Genomic DNA, 20,279 nt, shown 5'->3' on the forward strand with positions numbered 1-20,279 from the left:
TGAATCAGTTTTTTTCAATATTAAACAATTCTATCAACACAGGCATTTAACTTTTTTCCCTCCAGATTTCTAGAGAAAGAAGAAATGCATGGCTTTTGGTTAGAGAATAGTTTGATAGTCTCTAGTGTTTGTTCAGTATACAGAGTAGTATGTTGAAAACGGTATTCTTTATCATAAGAATTTACTAATTTGTCATTCTTTTGAGCCCTCCATTTACCAACCATTTTCAAACAACCGGTGTACAAGGTATTGCACTTGTTACTATGAGGTATATAGGAAGTTTGAATTTGATAAAGATTCTTATCTTAAGGGACTTAAAATCTAAAAATAGTCTTGTCTAACACAGTCTACTTGAATATCTGTTATACGGGTTGGAAAGTACAGGTAGATTGCTATTCAGAGGAGAGACCAATTACTTCTGTTAGTGGTGGCAGGCTAGGGGAAAGAATGGAGAAATTCCATGAAGAAAATAGAATTTAAGCTAGGAATGTCCAAGAATTAGATATATAGAAATAGACAAAATACAAAGAATACATTTTAAATAATGACTCAATCTGAAAAGCAAAGGAGTTTTTTAGTCAGAAGTTATGATTAGTTAGTTCAGTAGGTGGAGTAATAGGTAGTCCATGGGGGATGGTGAAAATCTGAAAAGATATGCTGGAACAAGATCTTGCTGGTCTCAGCTGGAGAGCTTTGGTTTGTTCTCATGGTACTTGGAGAGCCACTGGAAATTTTGAATAGGCAGACGGCATGAACAAATCCTGCTTCAGGAAGATAGATAACATCCTAGGAAACTACTTTCTCTTAGAAAACCAATTACAGAAATGTAGACTCAAGGTATATGTATAACAGTTGGCAATCATTTAGCAGTATTCAACAAAGTTAGCTTTTTAAGATTTTTATAAAAAGGGATGATGTCGAGTAATGTTTCTTACCTTCAAGCTAAAAATATTACAGCATGCCTGCCACCTACCTGTTCCCTAGGTTGTAGTCTCTGTCTACCAGGGCATAGACCTGTTTCAGATTCCTGTCTTTATCCCTCTTTTGTAGATTTTATTAATGCCTGTTAATTTTTTTTAACTGTTGTTTGCTTTTAATTCCAAAGTATCCTGATTTGGGCAGAAAAAAAAATTGTCACTCTAGCTAAAATAATACAGAGACTGTTTTCAACTCTCAGATTACTCGAAATCAGGTTTAGTTTGGGATGTACACATGTTCATAGTTAACGTAAAATTATAATGTGAGTCTACATGCCTAAGTACAGAAATGTCACAGAACAATTGATGATGAATTACTAAATGAGTGATGTGGACAATGATAGCTGAAGTTTAAGCGAGAGATGAACTGAGCCTCATGGTTAGCTGTTGAGACTAGGCTGTTCACACTGATTTTTGAAAGAATCCCCTTAACCATTTCCTTATGGTCTGCTTGCTGGTTTCCAAAACTGTTTTTGGCATTTTTTTAATCATAATTTTATGTCCTATACATTTCAGGTCACATACCATTGTGGTTTTATATCATTTTATCAAATTATCCTCTTTAGGAAAGTCATTCTTACTATTCAAATAGAAATAAAGATACATACCTCAGCTTGTTATCTCCAGATACAAAAAAAAAAGAACGTTTGTCTTTAAAACTGCCAGACATCTGTTATTCTTCTCACACCTTCTGAATTTGTATCTTAAGCCAGTTCTAACCATTAATTACCACAGTTGAGGTGTAACACATTAAATATAACATTTTTCTTATTTGAGGCAGTTTCTGTACTTTAGAGAAAACAGATCTCTTTAGTGCTGAATGCTAAGCGTCTTTGAAGACATCCTCTGTCATATCCTTGTGGTGGAGATTGGGATAGAGGAAAATAAAACTGTGTCTTAAAAAAGACTTCATCAGCCCCAACATTCCTGAATTTCTTCAGTAAGTGTGCTGGTAATTCCAAATAATACATATATATTAAGAATTAAAGTTGTATCTATTTAAAATATGAAGAATAAATTAATGCTTCTGTATATAAAATCAATCTGTCAAATAAATTTTTTAGGTTGAAAACAAAACTCATGGACAGCAATGCATATATATAGCTGTATAACTTGAAAGTTCCTAGAAGATTCCTTGTGAGCGGCAATGTCATTTATTTGGTTAGCTCAGTTTGAATGACCATTTAGGCACTTAATTATATGTATAATACTAGACTGTATATTTGTTTTGTCTCTCTGTTTTTTTAAGAGTTTGACTCGTATATAAAGAATATTTTGAATGTTGTTGAGCCTAAGTATTTTGCCTGAGTGAAGAATTATCACAGTGTGAGTCACAGTCATCAAAGCCAAGAGGACAAAGAACAGTGTTGTGTCAAGAGATATTCTAGCTTCTGGACTATATTCTGTACTTGAGTTGGCCCTTTTTTTTCAGTGTTTCCAGCATTGATTTTATGGATGACCTGCACAGGTCATTTAATCTTTTCCTGTTATTTCTCCACCAATAGAGTGAATTATTGTCATTTACCATTTATGTAACTTACAGAATGGTGGAGATTAGAGTAATAAATCCAAACTTAGGAGAACTCCCTTTAAACAATGAGAGTTCCCTACAATTCTCTGGCATCACAACAAAATAAAATTACACTGGCTCCAATATATCACCCTTCCTCACTGTGAAACTGAACTAGAGCAGCAACACAAATCCTGCCAGGTGACTCATTTAAAAAATCGGGGGACGGGGATTGATCTCTAGTCATATCGCATAGTTACTGCTGCCCTCCAGGAATAAATTTATCATACACATTTTGTACTTCTGTGCCTTGAACCACTTCAGAATATTTGGAGGAAAAAATTAGATTGCCCACTTTATAGAGAGCCCTGATTCTAACCCATGACTGACTGATAAACAAATAAAGGTAGAACCTTAAGGGTGTTGATCAAGTTAGATATGAGAGGGAGTTAGGGACCTTGATTTTTCTTTTTTCAATTTTGAGTCAATTTAAAGATCTGTAATGACTCAAGCAGAGAGTCGATTTCCCATCCAGTAATCATTTTTCAGTAAATGTGTTCTTAAAAGTCCACATAGTAAATATTTTAGGCTTTGTGGGCCAAGAGACAAAATAGAGGATTTTAGGTAGGTACTTATATAGCCATTTAAAATGTAACCATTTAAAAATGTAAAAACTATTCTTAGCTTGCAGGCCACACAAAACCAGTAGGTTGGAGCTGGCCCGCAGATCAAAGCTTGCCAAGTCCTTCCGTAGAGCTCTGTTTTGTTCAGATAGAGAAGCTTGAGGGTCTGAGACAGTTCTGATGATCTTATCTCGTCCTTACTAGTGCCTGGTAAAGGCATGGGCCCACAAACCATCTCTGGCCCCAACCATAAGGAGAGGTTCGCTGAGAAAGCTTTCTTCTCTTTTAAAATAGATGTCGGCAACTTCCCTTTTGGCCTTGGGTAAGACTGCCTGGCACTGGTGGAGCGCAGCTGCCGCAGTCATCCTATGACCTGAGACGGGAAAGCCCGGAGCCCTGAGACCAGGGAATTGGAGAAGTTTCTGACATTTGCTTCTAGAGAGGAATAATTCTTCTTCACAAAAACCCTTATAGAATATCTGTTTAATATTTCCCTATTATTGATTGTCGTTCTTTCTAAGTGGGTTGTACAAAGTCTCACCAAATTTTTCTAGTTTCTTTTTTTTATTAAGTTTTTTTTTTTTTTTTGATGTGGACCATTCTTTAAGAGTCTTTATTGAATTTGTTACAGTATTGCTTCTGTTTTATGTTTTGGTTTTTTGGCCACGAGGCATGTGGGATCTTAGCTCCCTGACCAGGGATTGAACCTGCACCCCCTGCATTGGAAGGCGAGGTCTTAACCGCTGGACCCCCAGGGAAGTCCCTCTAGTTTCTTTATTCTACTTATTTCCATGGAATGAGTGCTTCTATTACATTATTCGCTGATACTTTTCTATGACTTCTTGTAGTGCTTCAGCCTTGTTGTCTGATGAAGCACTCCATGGATATTCTTTTGTTGCTATGAAACTATTTAGAATTTGAGGGAAGAATTATTTCATAAAGAAAAATATATACATTTACTAAAGCAAAGAATTTTGTGTTACACTGGTCTCTCCTGTACTTTAGGGTAGAGGGAAGAGTTACATTTAAGGTTAAGTCATAGTCTCTGCTTTTAAATAGCTTACAGTTTACACGTAGCATCTAATATTAGCAAGTGCTTAGTAAATGGTAGTTGCATCCCTTCCTTATATTAGTGAGTAGTGGTTTTTGCTCAGTATTTCACTCCATGAGTGCATGTCCCAGAATGAGTAAGAGGCGGAAGAAGTGAATCTGCAGTGTTCTATATTGCGCTCAGTTCCACCATGCATATTAATAGAGAGAACCGCTTCTTACACATAGTGTGTTGTTAATGTTTAAAAATACTGTCTGTACTTTATCTGGTGTTCAGTTGATCTGCTTAGACACTGGAAGTGAAACTGGCTGGTGTTGGATTTACTGAGAAACTTTACATCTGTCTCTACCATCGCATTGCTAAGGCATCTTAAAGGATAATCTTGACCAAAGGCAAATTTTACCTTTCACGATGACTTTAGAAACTAACACCTTTAGAAAATGGGGCTCCAGGGTAATCTAATAAAGCTGGAGCATAGCAGGCCTATCAGATTATGAAGAAAAATATAGTGGGAAGAGAGGTGGGAGAGGTGGTATCAAAGTAAATGACAGATGGTCTTCAATGACACGCTGAGGGATTCAAGTTTATGTGAAGGCACTGAAGAGTCACTGAGTTTGGGGTGAGGAATAACTTGGTAAGATCTGTATTTCATAGTAGTAGTTCTGAAACCATGTTCCCATGATTTAATGAGCTGGATTATGGATTTCCATCACTATAATTGAATAATTTAGTGGGTGTCTTATCCAATTTCCAGAAAAATGTTAATGATTAGAATGTTTTTAAAGTTTTTCTCCTGTGATGAGGACATAACAGAAATATTCACAGAAAAATTCAAGAAGTTTAGTTTGACCACTTGTGTTTTCCATTAATACATGCTAATGGCTGTGCTTTTATGTTGTTTATGTATAAACAGTCATTTTTCTGCTGGCAAATGTGATATAATTAAATTTGTCAGCATTTCATGGTGAATCTTGTGAACACCATTAAGAATTTATTGTTCTCTTGTGAGAACACCAGAATCACAGCCAGCTGCTGGACAGTCATTGATGCTGGAACTCACCAAAAAAGACACCCCAAATACAAAGAGAAAGGAGAAGCCACAATGAGACGGTAGGAGGGGCACAATCACAGCAAAATCAAATCCCGTAACTGCTGGGTGGGTGACTCACAGACTGGAGAACACTTATACCACAGAAGTCCACCCACTGGAGTGAAGGTTCTGAGCCCCACGTCCGGCTTCCCAACCTGGGGGTCTGGCAAGAGGAGGAGGAATTCCTAGAGAATCAGACTTTGAAGGCTAGTGGGATTTGATTGCAGGACTTCAACAGGACTGGGGGAAACAGAGACTCCACTCTTGGAGGGCACACACAAAGTAGTGTGGGCATCGGGATCCAGGGGAAGGAGCAGTGACCCCAGGGGAAACTGAACCAGACCTACCTGCTGTTGGAGGGTCTCCCACAGAAGTGGGGGGTGGCTGTGGCTCACCGTGGGGACAAGGACACTGGCAGCAGAAGTTCTGAGAAGTACTCCTTGACAGGAGCTCTCCCAGAATCCACCATTAGCGCCACCAAAGAGCCCAGGTAGGCTCCAGTGTTGGGTTCCCTCAGGCCAAAAACCAACAGGGAGGGAAAGCCAGCCCCACCCATCAGCAGTCAAGCAGATTAAAGTTTTACTGAGCTCTGCCCACCAGAGCAACAGCCAGCTCTACCCACCACCAGTCCCTCCCATCAGGAAACCTGCACAAGCCTCTTAGAAGGAACACTCCCAAACTCATTCTATGAGGCCACCATTACCCTTATACCAAAACCAGACAAAGATACTACAAAAAAAGAAAATTACAGACAAATATCACTCATGAATATAGATGCAAAAATCCTCAACAAAATACTAGCAAACAGAATCCAACAACACATTAAAAGGATCATACACCATGATCGAGTGGGATTTATCCCAGAGATGCAAGGATTCTTCAGTATATGCAAATCAATCAATGTGATACACCATATTAATAAACTGAAGAATAAAAACCATATGATCATCTCAATAGATGCAGAAAAAGCTTTTGACACAATTCAACACCCATTTATGATAAAAACTCTCCAGAAAGTGGGCATAGAGGGAACCTACCTCAACATAATAAAGGCCATATATGACAAACCCACAGCAAACATCATTCTCAGTGGTGAAAAACTGAAAGCATTTCCTCTAAGATCAGGAACAAGACAAGGATGTCCACTCTCACCAATATTATTCAACATAGTTTTGGAAGTCCTAGCCATCAGAGAAGAAAATCAAGAAAAAGAAGTAAAAGGAGTACATATTGGAAAAGAAGAAGTAAATCTGTCACTGTTTGCAGATGACATGATACTATACAGAGAGAATCCTAAAGATGCCACCAGAAAACTACTAGAGCTATTCAATGAATTTGGTAAAGTTGCAGGATACAAAATTAATGCACAGAAATCTCTTGCATTCCTATACACTAATGGTGAAAAATCTGAAAGAGAAATTAAGGAAACACTCCCATTTACCATTGCAACAAAAAGAATAAAATACCTAGGAATAAACTTACCTAGGGAGACGAAAGACGTGTATGCAGAAAACTATAAGACACTGCTGAAAGAAATTAAACATGATACCAACATGGAGAGATATACCATGTTCTTGGATTGGAAGAATCAATATTGTGAAAATGACTATACTACCCAAAGCAATCTACAGATTCAATGCAATCCCTATCAAATTACCAATGGCATTTTTTACGGAACTAGAACAAAAAATCTTAAAATTTGTATGGAGACACAAAACACCCCAAATAGCCAAAGCAGTCTTGAGGGAAAACAACGGAGCTGAAGGAATCAGACTCCCTGACTTCACACTATACTACAATGTTACAGTAATCAAGACAATATGGTACTGGCACAAAAACAGAAAAGTAGGTCAATGGAACAAGATAGCCCAGAGATAAACCCACACACCTATGGTCAACTAATCTATGACAAAGGAGGCAAGGATATACAATGGAGAAAAGGCAGTCTCTTCAATAAGTGGTGCTGGGAAAACTGGACAGCTACATGTAAAAGAATGAAATTAGAACACTCGCTAACACCATACACAAAAATAAACTCAAAATGGGTTAGAGACCTAATGTAAGACTGGACACTATAAAACTCTTAGAGGAAAACATAGGAAGAACACTCTTTGACATAAATCACATCAAGATCTTTTTTGATCCACCTCCTAGAGTAATGGAAATAAAAACAAAAACAAATGTGACCTAATGAAACTTGAAAGCTTTTGCACTGCAAAGGAGACCATAAACAAGACGAAAAGACAACCCTCAGAATGGGAGAAAATATTTGCAAACGAATCAACAGACAAAGGATTAATATCCGAAATATATAAACAGCTCATGCAGCTCAATATTAAAAAAACAAACAACCCAATCCAAAAATGGGCAGAAGACCTAAATAGACATTTCTCCAAAGGAGACATACAGATGGCCATGAAGCACATGAAAAGCTGCTCAACATCACTAATTATTAGAGAAATGCAAATCAAAACTACGAGTATCACCTCACACCAGTTAGAATGGGCATCATCAGAAAATCTACAAACAACAAATGCTGGAGAGGGTGTGGAGAAAAGGGAACCCTCTTGCACTGTTGGTGGGAATGTAAATTGATACAGCCACTATGGAGAACAGTATGGAGCTTCCTTAAAAAACTAAAAATAGAATTACCATATGATCTAGCAATCCCACTACTGGGCATATAGCCAGAGAAAATCATAATTCAGAAAGACACATGCACCCCAGTGTTCATTGCAGCACTGTTTACAATAGCCAGGTCATGGAAGCAACCTAAATGCCCATCGACAGATGAATAGATAAAGAAGATATGGTACATATATACAATGGAATATTACTCTGCCATAAAAAGGAACGAAACTGTGTCATTTGTTGAGACGTGGATGGATCTAGAGACTGTCATACAAAGTGAAGTAAGTCAGAAAGGGAAAAACAAATATCGTATATTAACGCATGTATGTGGAACCTAGAAGAATGGTACAGATGAACCGGTTTGCAGGAAAGAAGTTGAGACAGATGTAGAGAACAAACGTATGGACACCAAGGCGGGAAAGCTGCGGGGGGTGAGAGGTGTGATGAATTGGGCGATTGGGATTGACATGTATACACTGATGTGTATAAAATTGATGACTAATAAGAACCTGCTGTATAAAAAAATAAATAAAATTTTTTAAAAAAAGAAATTATTCGAACCCTTGCCTGAAGTGTCACAGCCTTACAACAATGAAAAACTGGAGACAGGGAGACTGTCTTAAATCCTTTCTTTTCTTAATCTTGTGTTTGGTGGAGGTACCCAAGTGTTTTGAATAACCAACCAGCATATATTTGAGAATTTACTATGTACCATTAACGGGAGCTTTCTAGAGGACCCAGAAAACCTATACAATACTTTCCATATTTCAGTAACCTTAGTTTTACTTGGTAAACAAACACTATCCCTGTGTTCTAATTTATAAAATAGTGCTGAATTGACATAGGTATTCAGAAAGGAATTAATCAGCAAGGCTTCAAGTAATCAAGGAAGATTTCTTAGAAAAGGTGAGACTTGCACTGGATCTCATAATCCAGAAAGGCAGAGCAAGGGCTTCTCTGAAAGAAGCAACATGTACAATGAACATGGACTTTGGTCTGAGTGGAGTAGAGTCTTTACTGGGGTATCCTAGAAAACAGGTTAGGACTAGGTAGTTTTGATCAAATTATAAACATGATTCCAAAGTTTAACATTGTCTTAACAGTCTTAAAATTATTCTTCCTTTATAATTCTTCAAAGTTTTAAAAATGGAACCTTTGAATCTTCAAATCAGGTTTTTGGTTAAATGTGTAATTCAATTGGGGCATTCTATCATAATCATTTACTAAAATTAGAAAAGAAATGTAATTAATTACTTTGACTGTCTTTGCTTACTTATTCTGTTGTCTTTATATTCTGGGAACAAGTTCGGTAGAACTCATTCATCCAAAAGTATTTAATGTGCATCTTCGACGTGGCAGGCAGTGAACATCAGGCAAGAGTCCCAGCCCTCAGGGACCTTACAGAGACCCCTAGTTGTGAGGAGAGTGGCAGGGAGTGGAGGATGGACAGGAAGACAGTCGTTCAGGGAAAGGATGGGTATGTTAGAATTTTCAATAAGGTGGTCAGAGAAAGACAACTAAGAAGATGGTATTTCTTAGAATCAGTAAGCGAGAATTAATAATGAATAGTCTGTGGTATTTTTCAAAAAGCTTTGACAGTTGATTTTTCTCATAATTTATTCGCTAGGGTGTAAAAGGGGACAAAAATAGCTGCTCGATCTCATGTGCCCACCCAATGATTTTTCAGATGAATGCACTGGACACCCTTGGTCAGACTGCTTTGCATAGAGCTGCCCTTGCCGGTCACCTGCAGACCTGCCGCCTGCTACTGAGTTACGGCTCTGATCCCTCCATCATCTCTTTACAAGGCTTTACAGCAGCACAGATGGGGAACGAAGCAGTGCAGCAGATTCTGAGTGGTAAGTTCAAATAGATAGACATTGCATTCTGTTCTTCCTCTTCCATGTCTGTCCACTGATAAACTCTTTCCACAGACAAACTTTGTGCCCCTTGTTTTAAGTGGCTCTTTGGAGTATTTTCTTTGCCTGAATATTTTTCCTGCCTTTCCTTGCTTGCAGTTTAGCCTGTGGCTCTGCCCATCAGCCTGTTTTGGTGGGGTTGAGGTAGGTGTCATGAAGAGAGGCAACCATTTTCTTTAATTTTTTTAGTGTTAAGTTGGAAACCTGACTTATGGATGTTATGATCAAAGGTTGCTTAAAACTCCTATAAACAGTGTGGAATTACAGTTGCTCCGAAATCTATCAAATAGGGAAAATTACAAATCGTTCATATGGTAATGATCTTATAATTAATTGTTCTTATGTGTGTTATATTCTGCTTTCTGTAATTCTTCATTGTGCTATTCTGATATTATCTTGTCTTTCCTGGTTTAAATATAATTATAAAATCCTACTGAGTGTTACAGTGCCTACCTAGCACAGTGTTATATACTTTAAGTATCTCGTTTATTGCGGGCGATCAAACATAAAACTGTTACAAAAATAGATACTAGTTTCCAAAGCCCCCAAATCAGAGGAAATAACACGGTCTGCCTACTGAAAAATGAATAAGAAGTTACAAAAGAAATTTAATATAATTGACTCTTCTTTCTCATTCTTTTAATTTTTTCCATGGATTATGTCTGCTGTAGAATGACCTAACAAACTGAAAGAGTAAAATGGAGTAGGCTACAGGCAAGGAATCAGAAGTCTGCTGCTTTCCCTACGTATAATGCAGTAGTTCTTTTCTGCATCAGACGCAGCATACCCTCTTTATTATGAATATTTTATAGCATCCATTTACTATCCAGAAATGAAATTCATAGATACTATGACCTAACTGTACAGAGACCTTTCCAAAAATCTTTATTAAATGCCCTATCTTACTCTGTAAAACTCACTTCCCTGAATAAAGTACTTTAGAAAGAGCTGAAGTATTTCTTCTGAAATCTGAAACCTTATTATAGCATCCCTTGATCTTCCCATTTGGACACTGGGCTCAAGGAAGGTGTCTCTGGCCACAAGATATTGAAATCTTAAGCCTGGAAGAGAATTTCTGGGAAACCAACCAACGCTCACTTTATAGGTGCGAAAACTAAGCTATCAAATGATTTGTCCATCATCACATAGAGCCCAGTCTAAATCCAGGTTTTCTGGACTTAAGTTCTTTTGCGTTACATGAGTGTGTGTACACATGTGCATTATAAAAGCCATACTTAATGTCCATGATCATACTTTGAGTGATAAGCATTGTTTTCTTTAAAAATCTTTTTATTTGGGCCAATGTATAATGAATTTTTGGTTTGTTTATAGTATTGGATTAATCAGAATAACTCATTTGTTAGCCTCATAACTTCTAGACTTAACAGCCTGTTTTAATTATATTCTATTTAACATTTGTATCACACCTCTTAAGACATTTTAAATTGCATTTCCCTGAAGCCATAAATGCGAATTAAACAAATTTCTGTATTTAGTAGGCCTTTATTGTATACTGATTATATTTTCTAAGGTCACTGATTTCAGGAGTATTACTTCTGTTTCATAGTGTAGAAATTGAGACCAAAAAGAAAGGCTAAACATTAAGTACTGAAAGTTGAGTGGCTTCCCTCGGTTTACATAACAGAATCTATTGCAAAGCTTTGCTCCAACACTTTGAAAGACCAATGTATCATAAAGATGTCCTTGATCTCATGGTCCTGTGTTTCTCCATTCCCCTTTGCCAAGTTTTGACCATAAAATTTGAAAGACAGAGTAATTGGGATGGAGAGGATTTGTGTGTCCTAAAATTTGTTTGAATTTGGCTTATGATAAGGTGGATATAGATTGAAGTAAGACACCACAAAACCTTAAATTAGATCTTAGAAATTTCTGACACCTTAACCCTCTCTCTTTCCATTCACCAAATAATTTTCCCTCCTTAGCTACTCTGTGATTCCTTAAAAACCAACAGCACTCTTTCCTTTCTTTCATGTAGAAAGTACACCTATACGCACTTCTGATGTCGACTATCGGCTCTTAGAAGCATCTAAAGCTGGAGACTTGGAAACTGTGAAGGTAAGGCAGCGCTTCAATGTCTTGGGTAGCTCTGTGGAACCTTTGCTTACCAATTCATTTTAGGCTTGTAAGTGAAACTACTCAAATCCAAACAATAAAAGGGATGAGCAGAGTAGATCCATAAACAGGAGAGATCTTTAACTGTGAAGGTTTTCCTAGTATGTGCCGTACATTAAACCACTTTCTAGTCACTTTACTTCTGGTTATATGAATGCTCTTTTTATTTCCACTTTTATTAGATGTTATTTTGGCCACTTTCATAAATTCCCAAGCTAGTTCAAGCCCAGGTAGTAGTAAAGTTTGAAACAATGTTCTTGACCTTTTCCAAGAGATTCTCACATTTGCTCTAGGAAAACATCCTTATGATCCTGCAGCCATTTGGAATTCACTATATGCAGAAGATGGATCTTCTTTTCTCTGTCATTGCTTTTGCCAAGGAAATTTTATCAGCCTTTACTCGTGGTGCAGAAACAATGATTATAGATTGAATTTTTTCAAATACAAAATTATATTCTAGTATTGAATATGCCTTTTTAAAACACATACACTTCCCCTCTATAATCATTCATGTGTGGAAGAAGATAACAGAAAGGGGTATGAGTTTTATTTTTGTTTGGGGATTGGTCTTGTAGTTTTATTTTTTTTTTCCTTTTTTTAAAGAAAGGCTAATTGCAAATTTGGTATTGATAATCTTACCAGCTTATTTTTTACAAACTAATCTTGCTCGTTTCTTATTGTCGTTTCTTATTAAGCAAACTTGGTTTTTGTGATTTTTAGCAAACAAATTTTAGTACTCTCGATGATGTATACTGGTTGAAAATGACAGTAAATGCTTTCTAAACTCTGTTGCCTAGAAATTTTATTTTTGTTGCATTATGTGGCTACTTCCAGCCTCTCTTCCATCTTACATTAACATCTAAGTTATTTAAAGGAAAATAGTAAATGTCAGTCATAACAGCCACTAGAGAGAATTTTTAAATTTCTCTTAGATCTGAAATTATATTTTTTTTTCTTAAAAATACTTTTATCATTTGAAATGTATCCTAATAAAATCTTAAAATATAAAAGCGATTAGGACTCCTTTTCTGTATCACAGCATGATAACCCCAGTGCTAGAATTGCTATGTGTGCCCATTATAATTAAATTAATAGTTTATTATTTTTTTAATGTGTAGGTTTTAATTCCTACATCTTGTATGTATTAGAAACCATGCCACAGCTTCCAGGTTTCTTAAATAATCCATTCACAATAAAGGCCAACTATATTTTTATGAATAGAGTAGAAATGGCAGAAGAAAACAAAGCACAAATTAAGTGAGAATTAAGCATGGTAAACTTTTCCTTCCTTAGAGGCTTTAGAAAGCATTAGAAATTAGTTATTAGAAAAAATGGCTGTTTGCTGAGTAAAGTATTTGAGAAGCAGGTAGGAAGGATATAAAAATTGCCTTGGCATTCAAAAAGAAATTGAAATAGAATAGAGGATAAAGAACTTCCAAATAGTAAAAAGCAAATATTTAATAAGCCGAATTGGCTTTCTTTTTGTTAATAAAAGCATAAAATAAATTGGGTTTCATTCCCTACCTCATCCCCATTTTGCCACTGTTCTCTGCAAAGGAAAAAACAAGCTAACTTAGAATATAAAGAACTGGGGTAAAAGCAGCCGCACAAGCTAACTTAGAATATAAAGAACTGGGGTAAAAGCAGCCGCAGGCAGCAGCTCCAATCATGTAAGACACCATAGAAGGTGTTTATTGTCAATTTTTGTAGCCTTTCTTTCTAGTTTATGTATGTATTTCTGTTTAATTTTGTTTTTTGATTCTATAATTTATATATTAATAAAATATATAAAATTTGCCACAGACTCAGTTGTCATGAAAAGATATAACCTGGCCAGATGACAATGGCTCTTCAGATTTTAGTCTCTCCCTTATGCCCAGACTTCCTTCTGTCATATAAAAATTGTACCACCTGAAAAGCCCTGTTTTTACCCTACCAGCCCCTCCTCAGTATCTCCATAGATATCTTCCAGGTTCAGGGTTTTTATATTATAATAGCTCATTACAGTGAGCTATATATGAAAGCCCTTGCCATCATACCTGTAGCCTAGAAAATGTCACCGTTTTTCTCTGCTTTTTTAACTTAAGAATCCTTCTTTTCATTACCTCTTTTCTTATCACTTCCCTGAGTTTGGGCAATTAAGTAGGTAAGCAATGATATAGCAAGAAGATCAAAAGATTAAGAATCAAGAAAGTGGGGTTTGAGTTTTTATTCTACCCCTTACCCACTGTATGCAAAAGGATGTCACTTAACTTCTCTGAGCCTTGGTTTATTTATCTGTAAAATGGAGATGATGATTATTTTCACACATAGATAATAATCCTCTCACTGAAAAAATAGGAAATTCTTTATAAATTGTTCCTCAAATATTTTTATTGTAGTCCATCTGTCACCATCAGCGATGCAACCGCTCTGGCCTAACTTTGCTTCTGCTGCTTTGTAAGCAAACAGTTGAGCTTGTGCTGAAATGATAATATTCAAAAGGAGAATAGGTGAAATAGAAGAGATTTGGAGGATACAGCTGAAGGAGATGAAAGGCCAGAAACTAGAATATGATCAGAATCAATCTGACGTGTAGACTTAGACAAATATCCCCTCAAAGATCAAGTAAAACATTGTTGACTGCATGGCTTTGCTGAGATGGATCAAAGGGCCAAGTGGATGGCCCAGACAGAATTAATGTAATTTTCCCAGCGCCTTCTTGCCACGTCAAAGGAGGCAAGAATTCTGGGTAATTCTGCAGTCAACCAGGGTTGGTTTTAATTGAGCTAAGAGTGGCTAAGAGCATGCTGGTACAAGCGTACAGGCTGTTACAGGCAGTCTCGGGGAGGAAAGCCTTATAACTATGAAGAAGGAAGGCACCATTTGCCTTGGAAGTGCTTGCCTTATTATGGGTTTTTCTTTTTGATTAAGATTTTGGCCAGGAAATGTTGAAAAAGATTAAATAGCTCTGCAAACGGAACATTTGTAGACACTGTAAAGCCAAACATCGTGCTGATTTTAAAACATCACTTGTATTATCTAATCTTTGGAAAGAAATATTCATTAGAAAAATACAATTTATCCAAGATGTCTGCAGTATTTTGGAGCGAGTTCTATGAATAAATACTAACGTTCTTCTTGTGTTTGTCTGTGTGTGTGTGCCATAAAAGCAACTTTGCAGCCCTCAGAATGTGAATTGCAGAGATTTAGAGGGCCGGCATTCTACACCCCTACACTTTGCGGCAGGCTATAACCGTGTGTCTGTCGTGGAGTACCTCCTACACCATGGTGCCGATGTCCATGCCAAAGACAAAGGGTATGCATTGGAATTTCACTGTTTGGGATTCATTTTCTTGATACTTAAAATTTCTTTTCTTTATATTTTTGAAGTTTTAGGTATTTTTTCCCTATTAAGAAAGTAATGCATGTTTTTTTTAAGTTTAAAGCATAAATTAAAAACATTATGGAAATGTATAGTATAGAAAGTGAAAAGTCCCTCTCACTCCACCTCCTAGAGACTACAGCATCAAAATTTTGTTGAAACCGTCTGGAGTTTTGAAGGACCTGTCGCAGTGCGTGTGCTGTTGTGGTGGAGCTTATTTTTAATGTAAATGATGATGACACTGCACACGGCCTGCTTTGCAATTTGCCTTTTTCACCCAGTAGTATATGCTGAATGTCTTTCCATGTCCGTACTTAATAGTTCATTTCATCCTTTTAATGCCTATATATAGTATTTTACTGCATTATGTACATGTGTTTATATAGTTTGTAATTTATTGTTCATCCCTTTTTTTGCTATTAAAAATGTTTAATCTCCTCCTAAAAGAAGCCACCCATCCCAAAGTCGTATTAATAGAAACATAATTTTATTTTTACTCATTCAGATATTCTCTATCTTTTATTAGTTTACTGAACTGTTTTAATTTATCTAGACAGAGTTTAAAGCAGCCGTGGAAGCTATTTAGAAAAGCAAGAAGGAAATTTTAACTGAAATGAGCTTCCATAGCCTGAGTTAATTTCATATCATCTCAAAATATAAATAAGCACCTCTCTGTGTAATTACATACCAGACTGCTGTAGAATTAAACCACACAACTTAGACCTCAGTTAACCATTTTGGGCTTATTTATCTTTTAAAAGGGACACATCAGACATGAATATTTAATAATATTATCACTAGCTCTTTCAAAGTATTATGGTGCGTTAGAGAGGAGCCAACATTTGTTTCTATTGTCATCAGTGCCCCCCCCTTTATTCTTGGCCACGCCGCGTGGAATCTTAGTTCCCCGACCAGGGATTGAATCTGCACCCCCTGCATTGGAAGTGCAGAGTCTCAACCACCGGACCGCCAGGGAAGTCCCTCTATTGCCCCATTTTAGCAGTCAGTATTTTTGGTCTCAAAACATTAAAAACAAAAACAGAAAAACCTGATCTCTCTAAGTAAAAAGGTACTAATTGGATACCTTGTGTTTGCTGTGTACTAAGTGCAACTTAAACTTATCCTTCTGATGCACCCTTTTTTATGGGGACATCTTTGTCCTTTTAGAATGCCAGCTGCCTTCCAATCAGAACTTAGAGTCATCACAGGATAGCTTGCTCATCTGACTAGAGTTTATGGTTGATTTCATTATTTTCTTTACAGAATACTGAAGTTTCTCTGTCACTTGGATTTTGAGTTTTCATTGCTTGGCACCTAAATATTTAAATCTGTGCACAGAAACCACTACCAGATTATTAACAATAAAAAAAAAAGCCAAAAACAAAAGGTTGAGCTTGCCTAAGTAAATAAGTTAGATTGCATTGTGTATTTTATAAGTAAGCAAGCATACAGTTTTCACTAGGAAGACCCAAATGGAAGAAAATCTGAGAGATGATAAAACCAGATTATTAATTAGTTATTCCTGAAATCACTTTGTAGTGTTGCTCTTTATATTGCCAGGATGAAACCTGAATTAAAAGTATTATAATAGAACCTTTTTTTATGGGTATATCTATATGTATTTTAAGAATAAAGATTGCTGTGAAATTTATATCCATCACCAAGAAACTAAGCAAGGTCCTTATATTGAAAGGGACATTTTTGAAATTGTTAATCCTTATTTGGAAATGGATGATGCTATCTTCAAGATCAGAGGAGAGCTTTTTTTTTAAGTGAGTGTTCAGTATAATCAATGCCATAGAGAATTATTTTTATTATACATACCATTTTAATGCAAAGATTTGTTGTATGTCTTTAAAATAATTTTCTTTTGTTTAGTGGCTTGGTGCCTCTTCATAATGCTTGTTCATATGGACACTATGAAGTAGCTGAGCTCTTGGTAAGGCATGGGGCTTCTGTCAATGTGGCAGACTTATGGAAATTTACCCCTCTACATGAAGCAGCAGCTAAAGGAAAATATGAAATCTGCAAGCTCCTTTTAAAAGTATGTAATTTTTAAAATTATAAAGTAATTATATTTATTATTTGGTTAGGACATAAAATTACATCAGAGTAAATTATTCTATAATACAGTACAGTAAGTGCTGTAGAGACTGCTTCCATTTTCTATTTTAGGGAGATGTTTAAGTATGATATCATGATACTCACGTAGCTTTGAGTAATGTCTGAAGTGCCTTTCTGAACTGACTTGATTATGTTGAGTTCATCACAGTTCAACAAGGTAGGTTTTGGAAAGAGTTGAATTAGTTTGCATTGCTTATCTGATACTTACAGTATTAATATCAGAAAACATTTATACGAGAAGAACCAAGTTTTTCCATCAAGTTTGATTTTTTCTTCTTACTAGCTATTTTATTATTGTTAACAAGCTCATTTCTAATTATTAAGCATTATTTAAACATTAAAGGATATGGAGTTAAATTAAAAGATGTGAAATTAATTAAAAGATGTGAAAAATGACTGGACATGTATTTTTGTCATTTTCTCTTTTTTTTTTTTTTTTTTTTAAACTAGAGAAAAACTTGTCCTGGTTAAATATAAAATTCTTCTCCTGCAACTTTCATGGGATCAAGTATGTTCTTATGAGTTTTGAGAATAACACTGTATTTGATACTCATTTTTATTATCACTGGTTAGTAAGAAATTACTTCTAGGACAATGTGAATTCATTGTCTAGGTTGGTTATTCCAGATTTCTCCATTGGGCCTATAGCAGTCTGTGTCAGGCCTGTAATAAAGATTCTTGACTTTTATTGACCTTATTTCATAGGTATAGATGATTAAACTTTTAAAATCAAATTAACTGTTAATACATTTCTACCTAATTTCATGATAGGTTCTAAGACTTACAATGGAAATATTTTTAAATTACCAAACTTTCTTGTTATTGATTCCATTTGGAATTAAGTACTTTTTCCACCTGTGTGTCTTCCTCTTCTCACTTCATCAACACTGAATATCTCTATATAATTGAAATCTGGTCAACATTAATATCCAGGCCATGATTAAAAGGAAAAGTGGATTCTGAAGACAGCTTGGAGTCTGAGAAAGTATATGATACAAAAAGTAAAAGACACTCGACGCCTTTCCCACTCACCATCACTGTTGATCCTGAGGCTTGGGGCTTTGGTTGGGAAGTATTGATAGTTAGAAAGCTGATCCAGTATATTGCCAAGTAGGAATTTTGCAAGAAAGACCAAATATTGCCTCTGTTTTTCACAATGTGTATAGAATAGATAATCTTTCTTTGGATGAGTGAAGGTGAAGTTAAAAATAAAGAAACAAAACAAAGATACTACAGAAAACACAAACCCCATATGGTTATTTTGTAGCATGGAGCAGATCCGACTAAAAAGAACAGAGATGGAAATACACCTTTAGATTTGGTAAAAGAAGGAGACACAGATATTCAGGACTTACTGAGAGGAGATGCTGCTTTGTTGGATGCTGCCAAGAAGGGCTGCCTGGCAAGAGTGCAGAAGCTCTGTACCCCAGAGAATATCAACTGCCGAGACACCCAAGGCAGAAACTCAACCCCTCTGCACTTGGCAGGTAAGCATCACCAGCACTTCCAAGGCTCATGATCTTTCTTAGGTGCCTAATACAGCTCACCAGAAGATGAAAGAAATGCTGAGCATGAAGAGTGCTACTCAGAAAATGCTTGATTGATGTGATTTTAAATAATTTCTTATTATAAATTATATAAATTTCTTATTGTAAATGTCTTATACTTAATTATGTGATAGTAGTTTAAAGCAAAAAGTATTAATGTTTTCTGGTCCTTATCATTTATATACATATTTTCCTTTTTCTTTTAAGCTGACATTTGCCTTTTCTCATTCTAACAGCAGGCTACAATAACCTGGAAGTAGCTGAATATCTTCTAGAGCATGGAGCAGATGTTAATGCCCAAGACAAAGGTGGTTTAATTCCTCTTCACAATGCAGCATCCTATGGGGTGAGCATGCTAAAGTTAAAGTCTAGAAAACTTCACTGATATTTACTACTTTGTTAAATACATACCATGCATGCAATAAGTAGATATCTAACAACAGCGTAATTTAGCACAATTTTAATCTTACTATTGAGAGTGTTTCTAGCATTCTCAGGCATAACTATCTTTTGGCCAAGGACCATACTTTTTATAGCTTTTTGGTCTCTTCACATTATCTAGCACAATAATTGGTATGTAATGGCTGCTCAGTTAATATTTATTGATGTAGATAATAAATTTTAACTCTACCTTAAGTAGATTTTAGAAACTATGAAAACCAGGAGGTTCCTCTGTAGGCATGGAAATTATGCTTGCTTATGTTTATCCTCAGCATCTTAGAAAGATTCAAGAAAATGGTTGAGCTATTGGTGTATATGGTTTCACAGAGTTCAGATGACTAGCTGAAACCCCACAGTGAAAGTCGCAATTGATTCTTGCAAAGCCCTGTAACTGTAACCATCACCTGAGAGAGGAAGAGGGTTGTATTCCAGTGCCTTGACATTTGTTGGACTGACTGCCTGGAAGTCACCAAGGCCCACTTTAGGTCTGATGAATCACACAGGAAGAAGATGAATGCTTTTGTGCTTGTCAGAGTCCCTATTTGACTGTAAAGATGCACACGTGCCAGAATGTACATACTAGGGGCTCTCGTAGATGGAATCATTATTGGTGAGGACAGTTTCTAGATTTGCAAAAGTCTGACAGACTATAAGTAAAAACTAATCACCATGATTTCCATATTCTCTTACTCTCTTCTCCCTTGCCCTTCATAATGAGAATATCTGCATCTTCTCATGCCCCCTCTCAAAGACCAGTATTTCAGGGAGATGACATGTCTGAGTGGGAATAATCAAGGAAAGCAAACAACCTAGTTTCAAGTTGGACAGAAAGGAAAGAAAATTTTACTTCCAAGTGTGATATATGCTAA

The 20,279-nt window shown here is 36.2% G+C and overlaps 1 protein-coding gene across 3 annotated transcripts in view; it reads left to right on the forward strand.

The window, feature by feature from the left end:
• TNKS (tankyrase) overlaps positions 1–20,279 on the forward strand; it is a 176,432-nt gene that overhangs the window by 123,497 nt on the left and 32,656 nt on the right. For all 3 annotated transcript variants that reach the window (XM_089903698.1, XM_022571132.3, XM_022571133.3), the window contains exons 12-17: positions 9,570–9,741; positions 11,798–11,877; positions 15,087–15,232; positions 17,177–17,342; positions 18,690–18,909; positions 19,206–19,315. In XM_089903698.1, coding sequence (XP_089759824.1) covers positions 9,570–9,741; positions 11,798–11,877; positions 15,087–15,232; positions 17,177–17,342; positions 18,690–18,909; positions 19,206–19,315 — 894 coding nt within the window. The remainder of the gene's footprint in view (positions 1–9,569; positions 9,742–11,797; positions 11,878–15,086; positions 15,233–17,176; positions 17,343–18,689; positions 18,910–19,205; positions 19,316–20,279) is intronic.

The sequence above is a fragment of the Delphinapterus leucas genome, chromosome 21 (genome assembly GCF_059928025.1).
Source record: "Delphinapterus leucas isolate spDelLeu-1000000601 "Yukka" chromosome 21, BTC_Dleu_Yukka2, whole genome shotgun sequence".
NCBI classification, from domain to species: Eukaryota; Metazoa; Chordata; class Mammalia; order Artiodactyla; family Monodontidae; genus Delphinapterus; species Delphinapterus leucas.